Here is an 18556-nt window from a genome sequence, read left to right as displayed (position 1 = left end):
CTATAACCGCTGTGGGGAAGTAGTAAGTGTTTGGCGGTAGGTCATCAACTCTTTCTAGTTGCAATGCATATCCAGGATCAAACATGTTCTTTGGTGGAGGACCTGAACAGATGTCTTCTTTGAGTGGTCTGTAAACATGCTTACAGTGAGTATGCTTTTCCTTCCAGTGGGGAAGTCTTGCTGCAGTCTCTTTGCCTCACTCTCCAGCAACAAGTGCAGCAGCATTTTTTTCCTAATCCCCTGATATGGTCCCTCCACAAGCTCAGACCACCAGAGAAACTTTAGTCATCCTTGATCTTCGGGTTTCCTCTGTATGTTCCTTCCATTGACTCTCATAATGAAATTCATTCAGAAAGGTAAGCTGCACAAAGCCAAAGTCATTCTCATAGCAGAAAGGTAAGCTGTGCAAAGCCAAAGTCATTTTCATATCCCCATTTTGTTACTGATAGGTTCGGTTCCTGTTACTGGGGCCCACCTGTATAAGGAAATTGCTCCTACTGAAACTTCACCAAAGACTGCTGTGTCTTACCCATCTGGATAGTCTTACCTAGTCATCCAGTCCCTCAAGTTAACATGTTTTTTTCCACTTCCAGGGATGACCATGGACCGATTTTACCCTCCAAGGGTGGTCCATTTACTAATAACATCTCAGAAACATTCGACTAGGGAAATATTTAAAAACAAGTAGCGCAAGTTTGCCTCATTGACAATGCATCGAGGACTGTAACTCTTCACGGCACCAGTTTCCATGGTCCTCCTATTCTTAGCAAAGATATTCAATAAGGATTCTAGCTTTTGTACAGTGTAGGCACACTTGGTGCTATTTTGGATTACCATTAATTTCTGGCCTGTTAGTGAGTATGTGAGGGGTATTTTTGTCCAGACTGCAATACAAAGATCCTGCAAATCCATGGGACCTGAGTTTTGTTTTACAAAAAAATGATTTCAGCCACCTTTGAGCCATTAGCAAAAGCAGGCCTCAAATTTATTTCCTGAAAAAACATTCTTTGTTGCTGTAGCTTAAGATGAGAGTTCTGAACTTCATGCTTATTTCTCCAAGCCCTCTACATTGTTTTCCACAAAGATAAAATGGTGCTTAGAGCTAATTCATCCTTTATGTCCAAAGCAGAGTCAGACCTTGATTTAAGCCAAACAATAAAACTTCCAGCTTTCATCCTGAAGTATTCAAACAGAGAGGAATACCAGCTACATGACTTGAATGTCCGTAGACAGCCTTTACTTTGACTAAGATCATACCAGACACATAAGGCAAGATCAGCAGCTACTTGTGTCCAATAGTATGCAAAAGAATATGAAAAAGGTAACATTGTCCAAGTGGCTACCTGACTGTATTTCTTTCAGCTATACATCCAGCCCAAAAATGTTACAAACCAAACCAAAAATCTCTTCCACAAGATCTACAGTGACATCATCATCCTTTTTCAACAATTTGTCATTGGAAAGCAGTGAATAGCAGCAGCAACGTTGAATTCATTGCCTACATTTGTTAAACACTATAAACTGGATATAATTTCCAGATCAAGAACCTCATTTTGTTCCACCATTGTATGGGTATTTTATCATGAGATGACCCCTGCTATTCTTTTGATGACTCAGTCCAAGTATTACAGTGTATGAAGTGGAACTTTGTAGTTACAAAAGGTCTGCTTGATCTTTTTCCATACTGTTATATACCTACCACTTTCTCCCAAAAAAATTGTCACCAGTTTATTGATCAGGAGAACAGAAGGAGTTTGAGAGATTATCCCTTTCAGGAAAGGCATTCCTTGACTTAGTGTGCATAGTTGCAGACATTGGAGCCTAGCTAATTTCTGATTGCATACATTTTAATCAGGGATTTTAGTTCTGTTTTTAGTTTATTACAATGGCCTAACTCAATCTGGAGACAAAGCTCACCAGTGCATTATAAAAAGAATGTTGGAACTCAAGCATGAGGGAGACTATTAAAAGTTGCAGAGAGCAGGTGCTTGTGGTGACCAGTCCAAGTACTACAGTATACAGACCAGGATCAGCCATATCTGTCATTATGGTAAGTATTACCTCAGATCTCATTTGCCACTTCATAGTGCCAGACGCATTCTCTCCTCTGAGCTCTCGAGTGACAGCTAATTACACTAAAAACTGTAAGTTTCTCATATTTTTCTTCATAAAACAGTATTACCTTTCCTTTATTCAACTACCTGCTCCTCCTAAACTCTATTGTGTAGTTTTTCCTGTGTACATGTGACCTTTCTCCTTATTTTACCATTTCAGTAGTTCCTAACGTATCATAACTGGTACTCTTTCCTTTACATTTACTGGTACTTCTTAAATACTGTTGTTGATATGACCTTTCTGTCCTTAGTTTGATCCCCAAAAAAAAAAAACCTTTCTATGCTCTTTCAGCCGTGTGTGTGTGTGTGTGTGTGTGTGTGTGTGTGTGTGTGTGTGTGTGTGTCCGCACATGCACGCGCGCGTGCATGACTTTTCTCTACTGGCAGACAGACCACTTAAAGGGACTTCTGGCTTCAAAAGATGCCAGAAGTGTGATAGGAATCTTTCTAACTCCGACGGACACACTCTTTGTGTCTACTATTTGGGGGTGATACATCTACAGGAAGACTGTGCCATTTATCACAATTTTACCCATAGGGGACTAGTCGACTATAAAAATAAGCTTATTCTTAAGGGACTGCTTCAATCTGACTCTGACAAGGTCTTATCTGGCTCCAAAACCAATGTCAGTTCACCTTTCTCCTCATCCTCTTCAAGCAGGTTGGAAAAGCTTAAAAAAAGAAGCTAGTCAGTTTTGATACTTTCTTTGGAACCACTGATTAAAATAGCCAAGGCTCCCATGGTTCCCAGAGTTTCCTTGGAACTGGTGAGTCAAATGACTCAAACTTCGGTGCCATCGGTACCAGTTTCTGCACAGACTACATCGGTGCTGATTTCATTTTCAAACTCTTCCCCTTCAATGCCGACCAACTACTGGAACTGAAGGAGTTTTCCTTCAAGGAACTACCATGCACCAGATATTCACCTTCAGTGGACCACTTTTTGGATTGTGTTTCTAATCCCATCATGGGGAAACATCCACCCATATCCCCTTTGGTTTCTTCTGTCTGATCTGCCAAGAGTCTAATAGAATCTGATATCATGAGATTGGTGAATCAGATCCTTGTAGCGAGGGGATTACCTCCTTCTATGGTTCCTAGCAATATTGGCTCTAGAACCTTGCCTATTTCCACTCCTGGTTTTATTTCTCCTTCGACTCCAGATGAGCCTTTGGAGCCCCTGGTACTGACCTTCCTGGCTTCGAATGTTTCACTACCAGTCAGAGCTCCTTCTCTGGCACTGATAGCTACCCTGAGTTCTTTGGGTTTGTCAGATCCGGAGACCTCCTGGGGTTAGAGCTTCATTGCCAGTTCCAGGAGGCAGGTTTCAACTCCGATATTTTTGGAGCCATTCATACCTCTTGGTGCTTCTGCAGATGTAAGCTCAACTCTTCCTTTGGCTTTAGAGGCAACCACCTTTGTGTGGGGTGGGACCATAGTTCCGAAGGAGTCTGTTTTGGTTCCAGGCTCCCATCCCTGTATGAGGGGGGCCTGCCTTCCAGGCTATGGAGAGGGCCTTCCTTGTTCATTGTGGGCAATCAGTCTATGCCATCCTTGTTGGACCAAACTTCTTGCCCTACTCCTCGACTAGAGCTTCCCCCAATTTCTTCCCTGGAACAGAGGGCACAACAGACTCGGGATCAAACCACAGTGGTTATGTCCTCTTCAGATACCTCTCTGGATCACCCCACTGAAGAGGCACCTTCAAAGAGAAAGTGCAAGAGGAAGCACTTGGACTCCCCTGAAAAGTCTTTCACAGAAGATGCCCATTTCAATGAAGGGGAAGGTTCCCCTAAGTCACCCCTGAAGTTGTCTAATTCAGGGACATCCTAGAGATCCTAAAGCAGAGGGTTGGCTGGACTTTCCTCCAGCCTTCCTCAGAAAAATCGGTATACCTACAGGCTTTTCATGCCCAGCCCTCTACCTCTTGGATTTCTCCACTTGCTGACAATCACATTAAATTGATAGCTCAGTGGGCCTGGAAGTTACCTGACACTATATAGCCAATTCCAAAGAGACCAGACCGTATCCTTTCAGCCCCTCAGGATCACCAACACTGGACCAAGGGAATTCCTGTAGGCGCTATGGTGGTAGCAGCAGCCATCAAGAAGGAAATTGCCGACAAAAGTCCTACTATCCATTCTACTACTAAAGAATCTAGGACAATGGATAGATTTGGGAAGCACCTTTATGCTTCATCAACCTTCGCTCTCAGGTCCTTGAATTACATGGCACATTTTACAAGAATTCAAAGAGATCTGATTAAAGAGCTATCAGATACTCTGTCAGGGCCAGTAGCTGAAGAAGTTCAAGACAAAGTGGCTTCTCAGCTTGCTACCCTAGAACCTATTTCCAATTCGTCCACGAGGCTAATTGCACATGCTGCCAAAGGGATGACAAGAGCAGTGGGTTCTGGTGTAGCCATCAGAAGACATGCCTGGATACGCTTATGTGAGTTTGCGGAGCCATTTAAGTATTCTTTCATCAATGCTCGGTTTGACGGAACATCCCTGTTTGTCCCAAATTTAAAGAAACTCTGGCCAGATTTGAGAAAGATGGGAAGACTACTTCTGCCATGGGTGTATGGTTTTCCACTCCAACACTCAACAGCCTTATTCCGGGAACCAGAGGAGTGGGAGGCTATGGTTCAAGAAGTCCCAAGGGCCTTTTCAGGACTCACTCAGCAATGACTTCCCCCAGGGCAGAGGGGGAAGTAACAATGGAAGATGCCATGGAAGCGGCAGATGTGGCTTGCAGAATCAGGGTTCCAGGAATTTTTTCACTGGGAACTCCTGTCAGCATTCCTGAAAGGAGGCCCGATTGCCTACCTCTGGAGGTAGTCGGGGGCGATTATCCCTGAACCAGTTGGCCTGGCTAAGAATAACAATGCGCAGTTGGATGCAGAAGATTATAACCAGAGGATACAAAATACCCTTTTCAGAACAACCAAAGAGATTGATCAGGATCCCAGGCAATCCTCCCAGTAACAGGAATGCAGCAGTTGTAGAAATTCAAAAACTGCTCGACAAAAGAGTCATCCAAGCAGTCCCCCCAGACCAGATAGGATCTGGAATTTACTCATGATTCTTTTTAGTGCCAAAGAAGACAGGGGACTGGAGACCAATCTTGGATCTCAGTCTGCTGAACAAATCAGTTCAACAAACCAAATTTCAAATGGTTATGGTTCAGTCTATACTTCCTTTCTTGGAAAAAGACGATTGGATGTGCTAATAAATCTTCAGGATGTGTATTACCATATAAGGATGGACAAGCGGTCCAGAAGATTTCTACGCTTCCGGCTGGGAGACAGTCACTATCAGTTCAGGGCACTGCCCTTTGCTCTCACCACAGCCCCCAGACTGCTCACCAAATGCATGGCAGTGGTAGCAGCTCATCTCAGGCTGCTAGGATTCCAGGTGTTTCTGTATCTAAACGACTGGCTCCTTACCGCTCCAACCATGCATTTACTCATAGAGGTTCGAGACTATACTCTTCTCCTTTGCTCTGACTTGAGTATCTGTATAAAGTATGAAAAATCCCATTTAGAACCATCTCAACGGTCAGAATTCATTGGAACGATGCTTGACACAATCACAGGCATTGCATCTCTTCCCATAGAAAGACTTCAAAGGATAAGACTGCAAGTCAGACAGATCATTTGCTGCAAGAAGGCACCAGCAAGACTCCTCCGACAAACTCTACTGTCAATGGCGGCCTCTATCACTCTATTTCCCCTAGCGAGATATCACATGCAACTTCTTCAATGGCTCCTGGCATCTCAATGGTCCTTACCAAATCAACCAATGTCCTATTTGATCATGATCACCAACCGTTGCAAGGAAGATCTGATTTGGTGGCTTCACTACAATGAAATCTTGTTGGGTCTCCCATTTGTTCCCCATCAACCCCAAGCCATAGTGACCACGGACGCATCCCAGATGGGGTGGGGTTGGGGGGGTTATTATCTTGGAAAGACAGTCCAAGGCACATGGTCCCAACGGGAGACCAGTCTGCATATCAATGTTCTAGAGATTAGGGCGGTGCTCTTAGCATTACAGGCATTTCAAGCAACTTTTCCTTGGGAACAATTGCAATACAAACAGACAATATGTCAGTAGTCTGTTACATCAACAAAAAAGGGGGAACCAGGTCTTACCCTCTTTATTGCGGGGCTGTCAGAGTATGGCAATGGGCAATTTCTTCTGGGCCCTTTCTACTAGCAATGCACATTCCATGGAGTTCCAGTGTGATTGCAGAGAAATTGAGCAGGACTATCCTCATGCTTCATGAGTGGTCTCTCAGCCCACTGGTGGCAGACAAGCTTTTCCGCCACTGGGGCCAACCTTGCTGCAATCTCTTTGCATCCCCCCTGAACAAGTGCAGCAGTTACTTTGCCCTAATCCCCCCTCTAGAGGAGTCACCAAGAGATACTCTGCTTTACCATTGGCCCCCTAGTCTATTGTAGGCCTTTCCTCCAATTCCTCTAATATCCCATTTTCTAAAGAAAGCCAAAAGGTCAAAGAACAGAATCATTCTCATCACCCCACTCTGGTCTCGACAGGTCTGGTTTCCCTTCCTTTGGCCTCATCTACTTCGGAAACCTTGGATACTGGACCCAGCTCCAGACTTACTGTCCCACCCAGAGGGACTGGTTCATCTGAATCTTCAGCATCTCAAGCTCACTATGTGGCTTCTCCAGTTGCCATGATTGCCAGGCATTCTTCTCTCGCCTCCCTGGTTCAACTCATCATTTTACCCTACCACAAGCCTTCAACAAGAAAATTGTACCTTAGAACTGGCTAATGCTTACTAAATGGTCATCAGACTCTAATCATGACCCACACTCTACACCTATTGATAAAGTTAGGGAACTCTTAACTTTACTCTTTGAAGCAGGAGCATCTGCCCCTACTATTCGAGTGCATCTTGCTGCAATCTCTAATTTTCATATTGTTTTAAAACGGTTCATCCCTTATGTCCCATAAACTTTGCAAAGCCTTTTTAAAAGGAACCCTAATGCTCAGACCTCCATATAAAGAACACTCTGCACCTTGGGATTTGAATCTGATGCTTCAATCTCTTATTTATTCTCCCTTTGAACCTTCTGCAAGTTGTGATTTGAAGTTTTTATCCTGGAAAACTTTATTCTTGATAGCTATTACTTCTGCTAGGAGGATTTTTGAAATACAGGCCTTATCCTGCAAACCTCCCTATCTTAATCTTTCATAAGGACAGGCTCTCCCTGTGAACAAATCCTTCCTTCATACCAAAGGTTGTGTGCAAGACAAATATTAATCAGACTATACAACTCCCAGTCTTTTTTCCCCAACTTCTCGAATAAAGGGGAGTATTGTCTGCACCTGGTAGATGTGCACAGACAATTACATTTCTATTTTCACAGAACTAAGGAATTTAGAAAATCCGATCAGCTGTTTGTTTACTTTTCTACAGTTACTTTGGGAAGACCAGTTTTTAAAGTTACTCATGCTAAATGATTTAGGGACTGTATCACCTTTATTTATAACAAAAATGGAATGCATTTGCCAGGACCTGTAAATGCTCACTCAACTAGAGCAACAGCAGTTTCTGCAGTTTTTCATGCCAGAGCTTCCTTAGATGATATTTGTGCAGTGGCGACCTGCATCATTTGGCTCGATGGTGCTCAGGAATATTCTTCCATAAGACCTCCCAAGGTTCAGGTAGCTAGGGACTCTGTCTCACAGTCAAGGATTAAGTGAAGATTGACATCATCAGATAAAAAAGTTATGTCTTACAACAACATTCCATCTGTGTTGTCAATCATTGCTTATCCTTGACATTCCCAACCTCCTTCCCCCTACCTTTAGGCCTCTTGGTGGTTCGGAGCTCTCCAAAGATTGGCTTTCATTATAGAGATACAGATATGGCCTCTGATCTGTTATTTCTTGTCTGTCTCTATTTGCAAGCTCGATCTGAGGTAATCTTGTGAGGAACATTATGGGTGGAGCTTAGCTCGAGAGTTTTTGGAAGGCACGAGCTGGAATAACATCTGAGTCGGTTCCAAGGTTCGGGACTGAACCCACAGTCAAGGATAAGTGAAGATCGACAACACAGATGGAACATTATGGTAAGACATAACTTCTTTTTTCTGTAACTAAAAAAATAATTTCAGAAATCTATGCTTAGGAATAAAAAGAGTTTAGTTCAGAGGGTTCCTGCTATGAAGTGCTAACAAGCTTCATCCTATAGTTTTAGATTTGATTCCCTTCACTTCCTCTTGCAAACTGTGTGAGTCAGAGGAAGTCATTTATCCAGACAGTGCTTCTGCAAAAGGGAGCCTTGTCTCTTGTGAACTTCCATGGTTAATGCATAAAACAAAATAAAATGCATATTAAAATATATGATTTGGGATACTTAATGACATCAGAGCTCCAAAATATTCATGAACAGTTATGCAGTAATGTTACAAACATACATACCTTAATTTGCAGTACTTCCTTTGCCTTCCGAGCTTCTTCATGCCTCCACATCTTCAGAGATACAATCACACTGGCTATATACATGAACACATTTACAAACAGGAAGGCAATGGCTCCTATCTGCCCACTTTCAGTCTTGCAGAATGGGGCAAACATTTGGTTTTGGGCAAACAAAGAATAGCACAGGCCCCCACGTTTAATGTCATTGATGTACACTATGCTAGCAGCCATGTACAAGAGGAACATTAGGACATTGATTATAATTTCTGTGACAGGCCACCACTGAGAGTCTAATAGAATAATTCTATAATACATAGACAGGCCTAGGACTAGCAAAATCACGGTGACAATCCATGACAAGCCTGCTACTACCAGCACAAAAGAAGTCATTGGTCCACTGTAATAGATATTTCCATAAAGGTTGCCTGGCATCTGATATCCAAAAAGATTATACCACATATTGTCCTTCTCAATGTTAGCATATACACAAGCAACAACCATAGCTCCAAAAATAAGCTCCATTCCACACAACATCTTGAGTAGTCCAGGCCATGATTTCATGTAAGAGTACTTCATGTGATAGGTTTTCACTTTTTCTTCATAGTTTTTACTTTCTGACTGCTGCATTCTAACGAGTTGTAAATGTTTTTAATGAGCGGAATCTCTTTATTCCTTTCGGAGAAGGTGTCTGTCCATAGCTGTTCCTTGGCATTATTACTTAACTTCAAGTTTTCTTCCATTTCATCTTTGTATCCTTGGCATCTCCATTTCTGGTCCAGTGTAAGACTTAAAGTTAGGAGCATCCTCTGTCTTTGGAGCTGTAATGAACACTAGGATGTACTTCAGTGTTTTTTGTCCATCATTGGAATATATTCTTACGGGATATTGGAAGGAATTGTTTTTTAGTGTCAGATGGCTAACCTTAGCATTGGACAGTAAGTGTCCTTTGGAGGATTCAGAGTGTATCAGAAAAGGTCCTTCGTTGGATATCTCAGGCAAACAGATGGAAGTTGTATTAGTCAATAATAGTGTTTACAGATTCCTTCCTCAGGTGTTGGCTGATTCCTTTGTGTATTTTTGCAATTTGCCTTCTGTTCAGCAGACTCTCATTTGTTGACCTACATTGTATTGATGATGTCCCTTCAAAGATTATATTTTAGTGGTGTCGAATTTTGCAAACACAAAAGTCACCATACAACATTTAATTCTTTTTTGTGTCTTTGTGATATATGTGCTGTCCACATAACTGATTTGTAGCAGAATGTCTTTCTCCAAAAATTAAAACCTGGGTAAACCTGTGAGGAAAATAATCATATAATTGCTGCCGAGTTAAATTGCAAAGTTTGAAGAATACAACATGCTTTTTGAATTTCCTAGTGCTACAGCCCAAGTATTAAGTGAACTTTATGGAATCCTGGGATCTGTGGTTAGAGGAAAAGCCATACTGTGTCTGCATAATTTATTTCAGGTAAAATAGTAGTGAAATTTTATATGTGAAGTTGTTCAATCTCGCGGTTCATTTTTTACTGATGGGTTCGGAGCCAATTCCTCGGCTCTAATACGGCCAACTGCAAAGCTCAAGATCTTCAAATAGCTCGAGGCCAAGTCCCTATCCCATGATGCACCTGTGAATTACCTCAGATCTAGTTTGCTGCTGCAACTGATCGGAGGCTCTGAATTAGCTCGGGCCAGATAAGAAAAATTTTTCATTAAATTTCTTATAAAAGTTTTTTGATAGTTAGTGTAGTTAGTTAGGATTGTTTATAAAGCTCTTATAGCTTTCAGTCTGTTTTCCCTTCCCATTTACTGTTTTTTCATATATTTGTAGTTGGCCTCTTTAGGCCTAGTTACTTGTAGTTATTTAAGGTATGGTCTGTCTAGCCTTCAGGTTTATTTAAGGCTCAGTACAGAAAACCTTAGTCCATATAGATAAGCTTATTACTTCACTTTTTTTTTCAGCTTGCTGTGATATTTAGTGACCTTTGTCACATTTGTTTAGATAGTTGTAGTAATTAGATTCTTGATCTGTCTAGCCTTCTGTATTTTTTTAGATAAGGCTTAGTCTGTTACTACTGTTTAAATTTACAGTGAACACTCTTATTTAGATAAGGTTGTTGTTTCTCAGCAGTTCTCTTTTTTGACAGTCTGCTTGTGTGTATTGTGTGTGAGTGTGTGTGTGTGTGTGTGTGTGTGTGTGTGTGTGTGTGTGTGTGTGTGTGTGTGTGTGTGTGTGTGTGTGTGTGTGGTTTAGCCTGCTTTTTTAAGGCTTACCTGCTGTTTTTCCATTCTGTGAAAATTTACTGTTGTAGTGTTTGGTGTAGTAGCAGTAAATAATTTCTAACTTTACTATGGCTGACCAAGATAAGCACCCCAAGTCTGGGTTCAAAAACTACCCTAAGTGTGGTCAGAAAATGTCAGTTACAGACAGCCACGTTAACTGTGTTTATTGTCTAGGGGCTCTGCATTTACAAGACAGTTGTGCCATTTGTCATTCCTTTTCCTCTAGGGTTCTGCAGGAAAGGAAGAGGAAACTGATCGATAGAGGCTTGTTGAAGCCTTAATTTCAGGAAGCTTTGAGTGACCAGGATGGCTCCAGCAGGTCTTCAAAGTCTTCCAAGACATCGGACTCAAAAAAATCAAAGAAGTCATCAACTTTGGCTCCACTGCCCTTGGAGCCGACAGTTTTTTACTTTCGGAGCCAGTCACCAGTCTTGGAACCCGTCTCCAAACACCAAAGAGTCCTATTCTTCAGTCGGTACCACCTTCGGTACGGTCGTCTCGATCATCTATCAGTCTGTCTGATCTGGACATGGCTTGTGTGGTACAGAAACTGTTGTCAACACCAGCATTAGCCAAAATGTTATCGGCTTCGACTCAAATGACTTCGGAGCCGAAGACCATTGCACCGACTATTACAATTCCTCCTCCAAGCCATACTAGTCCTTTGAAGCCAGAGGAGGCAGACCTGATGTTACTGGAACCCTCGGAGCCGATGCCTGCTCCAGTGTCTTTGGCTCTGTGTACTCTGATGTCTTCAGTGACTATCGAGGACTCTAGGAACCGACACTCTCTGGTCAGGTCCAGGGAGGACAGTCAAACCGATTTGTCGGTTCCGACCTTGCCTTTTGGGGCCTCGGCTTGGATGAGCTTGGCTCCTACCTCGGGCTCGGAGCCCACTGTTCTGGTGCCAGGGGTGTCGATGGTTTCCTCTGATCCGTCGGCTCCTTCACATTGGAGCAGGGGTGCTTTCGATGCCATGAGGAGAGTCATGTCTCCTAGGACATCCTCTACCTCGGGTCTGCCCTCCTCCTCCGCAAAAGTGCCCATGTCTGCTTCTGCATCACACGTCCTCTCTAACCATGGAGACCCAGAGCCTCAGGAAGCCCCAATGGGTGGCCCCTGCTCTTCCAAGACCTCACCAGAGGCTCCCACTGATGAGGTTCCCAGGAAGAAATTGTGCAAGATGAAGCACCTCTACTCCCTACAGGAGTCTCTCACATTGGATACTGACTTAGATGAGTCAGAAGGGTCCCCACAGTCCCCCTCTGAGGATATCTCATTCGCTGAGATACTTGAGATCCTCAGGCAGAGGAGTGACTGGCAGTCCAAAAGCCCTACTGAGGATGAGTCAGTTCTCTTGAAGGCTTTCGGGTTGCAGCCCTCCACCTCTTGGGTGACTCCACCCTTCGATGAGCTGATGCAGCTGGTCTCACAAAGGATGTGGGAGTCTCTGGATACTATGGAGCCTGTCCTTAGGAGGCCTAATAAATTTATTTCTGCCCCACTTGACAAAACATATTTAACTAAAGGTGTTCCGGTTGATGCCATGGTGGTGGCGGCGGCCACCAAGAAGGAAATTTCTGAGACTTCCTCATCTATCCATCCTCCTAACAGAGACTCCAGGATTATGGATAGATATGGGAAGTGCATGTTCAGTTCAGCGACCTTTGCTCTCTGTTCGCTGAACTACTTTACCCATTTCACTAGGTTACAAAGAGATCTCCTTAAGGAGTTGGGAGATACTCTTCAGGGTACAGTAGCTGTAGGAGCCTCCGACAAAGTTGCTGTCCAGCTTGCTACTCTAAATTCTATTGTCATCTCATCCACGTATCTCATATCCTATGCAGCTGATGGAACAAGTAGGGCAGCGGGTACAGGAATCGCTCTTAGGAGACATTCCTGGATGAGCTTGTGTTCCTTCGTGGAGCCCTTCAAGTCATCCTTCGTGAACACTTCCTTTGATGGCTTGTCCCTTTTCGGGCCCAAAGTGAAGGAAACCCTAACCAGGTGTAAACAGGATGGAAAAACTCTGCCTGTCATCATGGTTCGTTTTTCCACCTCTACCCGACCCTATCCCAAAGGTCAACTGGGAGGAAAAATGTGGTTCCAAAAAGCCTTTCATGACACACGTGGTGAACCCCCCTCCAGGGACAGAGGAGGGGGTAATAATGGAAGACACCACTCTCATGGCAGTGGGGGCCCGCAACACCAAGGTGACAGAGATCACTTCTCTGGGAATCCCTACCAGTGCTCCTGAGAGGTGGCCCGACTGTCCTGCTCTGGTGGCAGTCAGGGGTCGCTTGTCTTTGTACTCAGATGCCTGGCTCAAAAATAACAAAAAGCTGGGTACAAAGTATCATTTCCAGAGGATATTTCATTCCATTCGCCACACCCCTCCGCCAATCTTAAGAAAAATCCCGGATGTTCCACCCAGTTACAGGGAACAGGCAACTATAGAGGTCCAAATGTTGCTAGCAAAAAGAGTCATCCAACCAGTCCCAGCAGACCAAGCAGAATCCGGACCTTACTCAAGATTTTTTTTGGTTCCAAAGAAGACGGGGGACTGGAGACCCATATTGGACCTCAGCAGTCTGAATCAATATGTAAAGAAAGAGAAGTTTTGGATGGTCATGCTTCAGTCTATGCTTCCCTTTTTAGGGAAAGACAATTGGATCTCAAGAATGTGTACTACTACATAAAAATGGTCAGACCATTCAGGCATCACCTGCGCTTCTGGCTGGGAGCCAATCACTACCAGTTTCGAGCCCTGCCCTTTAGTCTCACTACAGCCCCCAAAGTGTTTAGCAAATGCATGGCAGTGGTCGCGGCTCACCTGAGGCATCTAGGATTCCAGGTGTTTCTGTGGGTCCCCTACTATTTACCGAAATGTCGATTCGCCGACAAAGAAATCACCGACACCAAACGACCGACAACGCAGTTGACCGACACGCTGGAATCCCGACAGCCGGAAGACCGACAAGGGGAATGTGTAAGCGCGACCTGGTAAGTATGCGATAGTGAGGGATTTAGGAGTAGGGAGCGGACAGGTAAGTGTGCAATAGTGAGGGATGTAGGGTTAGGGTGTGTGATAGGTGAGTGTGCGGTAGTGTCGGAGCTTGGGGTTAGGGGTGAGTAAGTGAGTTAAGGTTAGGGTGCAGGTAGGGAGAGTGTGCGGTAGTGTCGGAGCTTGGGGTTAGGGGTGGGTAAGTGAGTTAGGGTTAGGGTGCAGGTAGGGAGAGTGTGCGGTAGTGTCGGAGCTTGGGGTTAGGGGTGGGTAAGTGAGTTAGGGTTAGGGTGCAGGTAGGGAGAGTGTCTTGGTAGTGTCGGAGCTTGGGGTTAGGGGTGGGTAAGTGAGTTAGGGTTAGGGTGCAGGTAGGGAGAGTGTGCGGTAGTGTCGGACCTTAGGGTTAGGGTTTGGGTTAGGGCTAGTGGATATGTCCTGTAGTGTACTGTGTTGTTTACGTGTAGTGTGTCGGTGTTATGGTGTTCGGTGTTTTGCGTTGTCGGTACTTTTTGTTGTCGGTCGTTTGGTGTCGGTGATTTCTTTGTCGGCGAATCGGCGTTTCGGTAAATAGTAGGGGACCCGTTTCTGTACCTAGACGATTGGCTCCTTACCACCACCACCAGGCATCAACTCATTCAGGCCAGGGTGTCCACTCTGTCACTCTGCAATCATCTGGGCATTACAATCAACTCAGAAAAATCTGCCTTGTCGCCATCGCAGCATATCGTTTTTATCGGGGCAGAGTTGGACACCACCACCACCACTCTAAGACTTCCAGTGGAATGAGTCCTTCTGATTCATCAACATGTCAGCATCCTATCAAAAGACAAAGCACCAGCATCAGAAGTTCTGAAAGTATTAGGCATGATGGCAGCAGCAATTCTAGCCATACCACTAGCTCGGATGCACATGCAGGTTCTTCAATGGCTGTTGTTCACTCAGTGGTCTTACCAAGAGCTGCCCACGAATCACACAATAATGATCGCAAATTCTTGCAAGAAGGTCCTTCAGTGGTGGTTGACCTCAGTTTATGTCATGATAGGACACCCATTTGTGCTACCCCCTACAGCAGCCACTGTGACCACGGACGCTTCCCTGATTGGGTGGGGCGGGCATTTTCAGGGAAAGACTGCCCAAGACACATGGACCGACCAAGGGACACATTTGCATATCAATGTCCTAGAGATGAGTGCAGTACTTTTGGTGTTGCAGTACTTTCAGGACTCTATTCCTCTGGGTACGATTGCAATTCAGACAGACAACATGTCGGTGGTCTGGTATTTGAACAAACAAGGAGGAACCATTTCTTACCCCCTTTGTCGAGAGGCTCTCAGAGTTTGGCAGTGGGCTGTTTTCACCCAGAGCATTCTTGTTGGCAACGCACATCCCGAGGAGATCCAATGTGATAGACAAACTGAGCAGGGCAATCTTGTTGCCCCACGAGTGGTCCCTCAAGAAGGAAGTTGCGGACAGGATATTCCACAGGTGGGGCCAGCATTGCTGCGACCTTTTTGTCGGTCACATGAACTCGAAATGCAGAAGCTACTTTGCCCTGATTTCCACTCCGGGAGAAGCCCCAAGGGAAGCACTCGTACACGATTGGCCTCTGGGTCTCCTCTATGCATTTCCACCAATCTCATTGATACCCAAAGTTCTACGGAAAGCAAAATCCCTGGGAAGGACCATCATTCTTATAGCCCCTCCCTGGCCTCATCAGATTTGGTTCCCCTTCCTTCGACTTCATCTTGTGGAGGATCCTTGGGTCCTGGACCCAGTTCCAGACCTTCTGACACATCCGTCGGGGGATCTTCATCCTTCCTTGCAGCCCCTGAAGCTAACAGCTTGGCTGCTCCAGTCCCCATCATAGTCAGGTTCCATAACCTTTTCAATGAGACAAAACAGATATTTTTGTCCTCTCATAAATCTTCTACCAGAAAGCTATATCTGAGCAAATGGAAGACATTTTCTATATGGGCCTCTAAAAATAATATTGATCCTTACCAAGCTCCTATGGCTTCCATATTAGAATTCTTGACTATGATTTTCAATAAAGGAGCTGCAGCAACAGTTTGGGTTCAATTGGCTGCTATCTCTAATTTTCATCTTGGATTTGAAGGTTTGAATATCATGTCTCACAAGTTATCCAAAGCATTTCTCAAAGGGACTTTTCATATTAGGCCACCTGTGAAATCTCCCTATTCTCCATGGAATCTAAATTTTATGCTCTCACGTATAATTCTTCTGTCATTTGAACCAGCTTCATCTTGTGATCTCAAATTTTTGTCTTGGAAGACCATCTTTCTGGTAGCTATCACTTCTGCACGGAGGGTGTCAGAGCTTCAGGCTTTATCCATCAAACTTCCCAATTTAATATTTCATGCTGACAGAGTTTCACTTAAAACAAATCCCTCATTCTTGCCCAAAGTTTGCACTGAAACCAATCTCAACCAAGTTATTGATTTGCCAGTTTTCTTCCCCAATCATTCTAACAATTTAGAGTATATGCTGCACAAACTTGATGTTCACAGGCAGCTTGGATTTTATTTGGATAGAACAAAAGATTTCAGGAAATCAGACCAGCTTTTAGACTCCAGAAAATGGAGACCAGTGGCTAAAACAACACTGTTTAAATGGTTATCGGATTGTATCACCTTAGCCTATTCAGCTGCCAATATGCCTTTACAACACAAAATTAAAGCTCACTCAACCAGAGCAGTTTCTACATCATCGGCTTTTTCTGCCAGACTTCCCATTGATAACATTTGTGCAGCAGCCACTTGATCAAAACCTCATACCTTTATCACTCATTACAAAGTTGACAAGGCCTCCAGGGACAGGGCCTCCTTTGGAACTATGGTCCTGAGAAATATACTCCCGTGAGCCACCCGAGATTGATGGTGCTTGGGACGCTACTCATCAGTAAAGAACGAACGGCGAGATTGAACAACTTCACATAAAGAAGTTATGTACTTACCATAACATTCCATGTGAGTTGTTCATCTCGCCTTCATTTTTACGTCCCTCCCTTCTTCCCCCTTCTGGGCTGATAGATGACCGAGATGCTGGATCCATCCTGGTTACTCAAACCTTCTCTTCCTTTTCTCTAGGAATCTAACAATGACATATGGTATTAGTATATGCAGCAAACAAGATCTGAGGTAATTCCCAGGTGCATCATGGGATAGGGACTTGGCCTCAAGCTATTTGAAGACATCGAGCTTTGCAGTTGGCTGTATCGGAGCCGAGGGATCAGCTCCGAACTCATCAGTAAAGAATGAAGGCAAGATGAACAACTCACATGGAACGTTATGGTAAGTACGTAACTTCTTTTTTTATCTAATTACTCCATCCTTATTAATTGTGCCTTGCACAAAAGTTATACACCATACAAGTAGAGGTTTTTGGAACCAAACCAAAATATAGTGAATGAAGTTCATTTGCAGGATGTTTTGACCCATTATTGTATAGAACTATTAATAACATAGTGGATTATGATTGCCTCTCCAATCACAACCAGTTTATTATGTGCTTGAGACATGGATGTTGAGAAATTGGAATTGTATCAATTTGCCAAAATGCTATTCATTAGAATACATATAGCCGCAAAACACTAGATGTGTGTGTGTGTGTGTGTGTGTGTGTGTGTGTATATATATATATATATATATATATATATATATATATATATATACACATATATACACAAATGCACTTGACCACCACAACACAGCACAAATAGCAGGACACATAGTTCACCTCCACAGTGTGCCCCTCAACCTAAGCCTCAAAGGTTAAACACCTTGCCCAATACACTAATCATAGATGACTCAATAATGAGGCACACAGATGTCCCACTCACTAGGTTGAATAAGGAGAAGGTAACAGTCAGCTGTCTATCAGGTGCCAGAATCTGGCACATAACACAAGCACTCCGGTCACTCCACAACAAGTACAAGTATGACTCTGTCATTGTCCATGTGGGTGTGAATGACCTGAGACTCACTTCCCTGGACTACATGAAAAGAGACATGGTGGAGCTCTTGGATTATGTGGCCCAGGCAGGTATGACACTAGCTCTGAGCAGTATCCTACAGTCACCCAGAGTGATACCGCAGTACAAACAGAAAATGATTGACTTCAACAATTGTCTAAGTTTCTGGTGTCATTCTAAGGGGATCCATTAGCTGTCTGCTTGGGATGACATGATTGACAGACCTCGATGCTTTGCCAGAGATGGCCTGCATCTGTTATCCCTGGGTTTCTGGGTACTGGCTAAGGCTCTTGCCGCCCGTATAGTGCCTTTTTTAGGTGGTGTTCCAAAAACCAAATTACCACCGTTAACAGCTATAAATAAATGCAATATGAGGTTCATGCTGCTCAATGCTAGAAGTCTAAATCTCAAGATGCACTCACTCCAAGCACTCCTCAAAATGGAGAACATCGACATTTGTGCTGTAATGGAGACCTGGTTTAAAACGGCAGAAAGCACCCCTGCGCTACCAGGCTATAACTCATTCCACACCTTTCGGCCCTGAAACATGGGCCAAAACTCCAAAGGTGGTGGTGTCTCCATATTTATAAAGGATTTGCACACCTCCAGGCTAGTAGCCTGGCGTAATGTATCTAAGATACTTCAGGTACAACTAACATTAGGTAAGACAGCGATCCAGGTCATAGCCTGCTATAGGTCCTTAACCATG

At 43.9% G+C, this 18556-nt stretch overlaps 1 protein-coding gene across 1 annotated transcript in view; it reads right to left on the bottom strand.

Annotated features, from left to right (window-relative positions):
* The window catches only part of OCEL1 (occludin/ELL domain containing 1), an 841384-nt gene extending 831559 nt beyond the window's left edge, over positions 1–9825 (bottom strand). Inside the window, 2 exon segments of the mRNA XM_044054752.1 lie at positions 8573–9177; positions 9180–9825. Of these exon segments, the coding sequence (XP_043910687.1) occupies positions 8573–9177; positions 9180–9375 (801 nt within the window). The 5' untranslated portion in view covers positions 9376–9825.
* Positions 9826–18556: the final 8731 nt, after the last annotated feature.

This window comes from Protopterus annectens, chromosome 13.part0, assembly GCF_019279795.1.
Source record: "Protopterus annectens isolate FY-2018-M chromosome 13.part0, PAN1.0, whole genome shotgun sequence".
Classification (NCBI taxonomy): domain Eukaryota; kingdom Metazoa; phylum Chordata; order Ceratodontiformes; family Protopteridae; genus Protopterus; species Protopterus annectens.
The sequence above is the reverse complement of the archived record's forward strand: the minus strand, read 5'-3'. Positions and strand labels throughout refer to the sequence as shown.